The following is a 5,383-nucleotide window of genomic DNA, read 5'->3' on the forward strand; positions in this document are numbered from 1 at the left end:
AAGGGCAGCAGACTCTGTCTGTTCTAAGGAGAAGGAATCATCTGCCTGGTGCAACCTGAACCCCGAGGGAAAAGCACAAATAAATCCAGTCCCAGGTGAGAGGAACAACACTCTCCACGTGGGGGTTCCTGACACGAGTGTGAACAAAGGTGCCACAGCTTGTCTTCTGCCCCCAGCTAGCCTCAAATTTGTGCAGGAAGCTCCCACAATGCACTTGGGCCAGGGACCGGAGGCCATAAGCCCAGTGAGGTGGATCCTAACAGCTACCAGTGTGTACTTTGTAAGGATTGTTGTTACTAATATTGCCCGGGGATTCAATTTCTTCTCAAGTCCCAAGAATGAAAGGCCTTCTGGCCCAGATTCTTTCCCTCCCCCATGACTACCCTTCGGTGACCTGTCCTGGACGCGAAGAGACTAAAAAGTTGTTTTTGAAAATGCATTTTTATTTAGACAAAAACCAGAAAATAACCTAATAGAGGCAGGACCCTGTGATTTCCCCTTGCCCTCCCTGCCCCTGCCCCAAAAGGCCACACCATGGTGATGAGCGCTAGAAGGCTCTGCCAAGATGGCCGGAAGGCACACAGTAGAAGCCAGAGCCAGAGGTCTCCTCTGTGCCCAGGCCCCCCTGCCTCAAGATGCTCAGTCAATGCAGACACAGGGTCAGAGACAGAGGAGGGGCCCTTGGGTCCTCCATCCCCATAGTGACATTAAGAGCCTTCAAGTTCTCCTTCAGGACCCTCAATAGTGGAAGAAGGGGGGCCTTCTGTCTTTGGGCCCTATAGCGACATAAGGGGCCTTCAGTCCTCCGTCACGGGCCCCACATAATGGCACACAGCGTCGTAGTCCAGCTGCAGGACGGTGCCCTGGCCCTCCTCGTGCAGCAGCTGCACCAGGGCCAGGCTCTTCTCCCTGTCCCGGCCCAGCAGGCGGCCCAGCTGGCCGGCCTGCGGCCCCAGCACCACCATGACCCTGGCCTTCTCCTCCTTGGGGATGAGCGTCTCCAGCATGTCTTCCCTTAGTCCCTCCAGAAGCCGGCCCTCGTCAGTCCTGCACACACAGGTGTCCGGGCTCAGCACGTCCTCGATGATCATCTTGGTGTTGTAGTAGCGACCCTTGTGGTGCTTTTTGTCCACGAAGCGCACCCGGAGGTCCCTGCGCAGCCAGTGGGGCGCCTGCCTCTCCCGGGCTGGGGAGAGCTTCCTCTTCTGTCCCTTCTTCTCTTCAGGGGCCCCGCGCCCCTTAGGGTCCCCCCGCCCCAGCTTGGGGTCACGGCTCTGGGACTCTGCCAGCGGCTGCAGCACGTGCTCACTCAGGGTGGCCACTTGGCCGGAGGGGGCCAGCTTCACCAGGGCCCGGGCGTTGTCCGGGTCCAGCCCTTCCACCAGGCCGCGGAGCCCCTTGTGGGGCCCGGCCGTCACCAACACGGCCCTGCCCGGGGCCAGCCCCGCGGGCTCCTCGGCGTTCTCCCGGCTGGGCCCCGGGGGACCCGAGGGTGGTGCCAGGCTGGCCCCCAGCCCGAGCCCCTTGGGGCGCAGCGGGTTCTCTCGGGGCTTCACCACCTGCTTGAAGGTGCGCCCGATGCCCTCGCCCGGCTTCCAGCCCATGCCCCGTAGCATGGCCAGCCCGTACGCTTCCACGGGCACCGCCTCGTAGTCGGCGCCCACCGACTCTGGGGCCGCGTCCGCTTCCACCCGGGCCACCAGCGGGATGGCCATGGAGGCCACGGAAGCCTCGGAGCCCGGGCCCTCCTCGAGGGCCCGCCGGGACTCCTCCAGCAGCTCCTCCACGGCTTGGCGGAGGACGCCCTCCTCCGGGAGTCCGGCCTTGTTCGGGGCCTCCCTCTGGCCGTGGCCGCGCCGCAGCACCGGGATCACCAGCTCCCGGGGCGCCTGGTCCGGTGGCCGCACAGTGCGCAGCTCCCGACCCTCCACGGCCCGCACCAGGTCCTTCTCCTCCTCTCGCGGCCCCTCGCGGCCTTCAGCCAGCCGCTTCCGGTTCGCCGTGCGGCTGAAGCCGAAGGACACCGGTCCCGGCGGCGCGGAGGCCGCAGCATCGCTCTCACCGTGCGCCATCGCGCTGTCCAGTTTCCAGACAGACAGGACCCTGGCTCTGCCGGCAGCTTTTAAGCAGCTCTTCCGCTTTCCGGCGCAGGCGCGGGGGTAATCCGCCCCACCAGCAGCGGTGTTTGCACTCGCAGTGCCTGCTGGGTCTTGTAGTCCGCCCCACCAGTAGTGTGTTTGCACTCGCAGTGCCTGCTGGGCCTTGTAGTCCTCCCACCAGTAGTGTTTGCACTCGAAGTGCCTGCTGGGCCTTGTAGTCCTCCCACCAGAAGCTGGTACTTGCACTCGCAGTGTCTCCTGGGTCTTAAAGCCCTCCCCACCTGTTACTACGTTTACGTGAGGTGGCTGCTGGATCTTGTGGTCATCCCTCTCTCCCAGTCCCCCTCCTCTTCCTCCGATTTACTGGGGTTGCTTGTGCTCTGCGTCTCTTGCGTCTTACAGACAGGTGTTTGCTCTCGGATCCTGCTGGTCCTTGTAGTTCATTCTGCCGCCTCTTATTTGCGCGCGATGGCTGCTGGGCCTTGTAGTCTCTCAATTCTGATCCTGTTTATACTGGAACTGGGGCCTCCCCGGAGAGCTGAACGTCCTTTCCGACGTATGCTTCAGAGGGAGTCCCCCGAGGGAAGAGAACAGTGTCGCTTGTCTGGGCAAAAGGGATCCGCGCCAAGGAAAGTAATCAGAGGGATGGCTCGGCGCCGTGCGCGCTGCCTGCCGGGACTTGTAGTCTTTCCCTCCACTCCCTCAAGCTGTAATTCTAAATTGCAATCGTTCTCTGGGAGCAGGATTCTAGGGGAGCTTCTGGAGGCAGCCTTCCCTTCAGTTCTGTTCAATAATCCTAAATCCAGCCGGGGTTAAAGTCCGGATCCTCTATTGTGTCTCTTCCCAAATCTTCTCTCCTCGCTTGGGGCTGGGATTGTGGGAGGGTTTGGGAATGTCCCGGAGTCCAATCCTGAGCTGGTGAACTCTCCTTATTTATGCTGCTTAAAGGTGTGAACTAAGCGCCGTGTCCCAAGTTCCCGCCCATGATCTGTTAGGCTCTTACTAGGTGCTGTGGGCACTTAATGCTCGAGCTCAGGGATCAGGCCTTTAGACTTCTGAAAAGCAGCTTGCACCTTTGAGTACCCTCGATCCCATTCTCTGGGAGGATCTCAGGAGCCACCAAGGCTGCCTCCCGGGACACTGAGTTGGGACGGCAGTCCGGAAGGAGAGTCTAGGCTGGGAGAACAAGACTTCCGGACACCTTCAGGGAAGCTCGAGGAGATTCAGAGCCAGGATTCAGGAAGAGGATTCGAGATTCTACCTTCGCTCTGGCTGGAGGCTCCAGAAGAAACCTGCTCACGGAGGAAAGGATTTACAGAAAAGAGACCTCCTCGCAGAGAAGGAGTACGACTGAGAGACAGCAGGACATTACGGGGAATCAATCGCACTGAGCCAGGCTGAACTAGATAATTATCATCTCTATCCATTCCACTGACAGCGCCTTGAAAGAATCCTAACAGACACCAAGAAAGCCCAGGCTCGCCCTCAGCCAGCACGTGTCATCCACATGTGGAGCCTTTGGTTACAGCAAATGGTCACGTTCTGAACGCTGAGGGGAGGGTCACGCGCCTTGGAAGTAGACTTTGATACTGACACGCATCGATACCGAGGCTGCGCACTGCCAGAGCTAGTCAGCGTTTGGGCCGAAGAATGTGGGACAGGAGTGATGGCCAGGCGGAGGCTCTGCAGAGCCCTTCGCTGACCTCACGTTATGCCTGCGGAAGCGGTCTGTCCGCCAGCGCCATGCCAGGAGATGGAATCATTTCCGTCTGAATCTCCTTAGGAAGATCAGCCCAGGACAAGATCCCGGACACTGAAGTCCTTTCTTAGGCTGAACTACCAAGCCTTGGAACGGAGAGTCCGGCTCCAGTGAGCGGGCCGTGTTCAAATGACAAAAGCCCATTTACCTAAAAGACTATTTTATGGAGAATTCATGCAAGGAAAACGCTGGCATGGAGGTCAAAAGAAGTGAAGCAAGGACACGCTCAAGATCTCTCTGAAGAACTTTGCAATCACTCGAGTGACGTGGGGACGCTGGTGACATGTCTACATCCAGGAAGGTGGCAGTGATGTGAGGGAAGCAGTGTTAAAGTGGCTCAAAAGACATGCAAAATTCACATTCCAAATGTTCACCCCACTACTCGTGTTCGAGCTTTGGGAGCTCTGACCAGCTACAGTTATGTGCTCTGGGCCTCAACACCGATGTAGTAATGTCAGTCTAGTCCTCTTTGAGAATGAAGGAAGCAACCAGCCAGCCAACTAACCAGTCATCCAACCAACAGTCATCCAGCCAACTAACCAGTCATCCAACCAACTAACCAGTCATCCAACCAACTAACCAGCCAACCAGCCAACTAACCAGTCATCCAACCAACTAACCAGTCAGCTAGCCAACTAACCAGTCATCCAACCAACAGTCATCCAGCCAACTAACCAGTCATCCAACCAACTAACCAGTCAGCTAGCCAACTAACCAGTCATCCAACCAACAGTCATCCAGCCAACTAACCAGTCATCCAAACAACTAACCAGCCAACTAGCCAACAGTCACCCAGCCAACTAACCAGTCATCCAACCAACTAACCAGCCAACCAGCCAACTAACCAGTCATGTAACCAACTAACCAGTCAGCCAGCCAACTAACCAGTCATCCAACCACAGTCATCCAGCCAACTAACCAGTCATCCAGCCAGTCATGTAACCAACTAACCAGCCATCTAGCCAACTAACCAGTCATCTAACCAACTAACTAGTCATCCAGCCAACTAACCAGTCATCCAGCCAACTAACCAGTCATCCAGCCAACTAGCCAGTCATGTAACCAACTAACCAGCCATCTAGCCAACTAACCAGTCATCTAACCAACTAACCAGCCAACCAGCCAACTAACCAGTCATCCAACCAACCAACCAGTCAACTAGCCAACTAACCAGTCATCCAACCAACAGTCATCCAGCCAACTAACCAGTCATGCAGCCAACTAACCAGTCATCCAACCAACTAACCAGTTATCCAAACAACTAACCAGCCAACCAGCCAACTAACCAGTCATGCAACCAACTAACCAGTCAGCTAGCCAACTAACCAGTCATCCAACCACAGTCATCCAGCCAACTAACCAGTCATCTAACCAACTAACTAGTCATCCAGCCAACTAACCAGTCATCCAACCAGCTAACCAGTCATCCAGCCAACTAACCAGTCATCCAACCAACTAACCAGCCAACCAGCCAACTAACCAGTCATCTAACCAACTAACCAGTCAGCCAGCCAGCTAACCAGTC

At 56.9% G+C, this 5,383-nt stretch overlaps 1 protein-coding gene across 1 annotated transcript; it reads right to left on the reverse strand.

Moving 5' to 3' along the window:
* Window positions 1-425: 425 nt before the first annotated feature.
* Window positions 426-2,711, reverse strand: GPKOW (G-patch domain and KOW motifs). The gene has a single exon (XM_074307326.1). It carries the CDS (start codon window positions 2,070-2,072, stop codon window positions 798-800), a length of 1,275 nt encoding a protein of 424 aa, XP_074163427.1. The 5' UTR covers window positions 2,073-2,711; the 3' UTR covers window positions 426-797.
* Between the last annotated feature and the right edge of the window lie 2,672 nt (window positions 2,712-5,383).

The sequence above is a fragment of the Sminthopsis crassicaudata genome, chromosome 3 (assembly GCF_048593235.1).
Source record: "Sminthopsis crassicaudata isolate SCR6 chromosome 3, ASM4859323v1, whole genome shotgun sequence".
In the NCBI taxonomy this organism is placed as follows: Eukaryota; Metazoa; Chordata; class Mammalia; order Dasyuromorphia; family Dasyuridae; genus Sminthopsis; species Sminthopsis crassicaudata.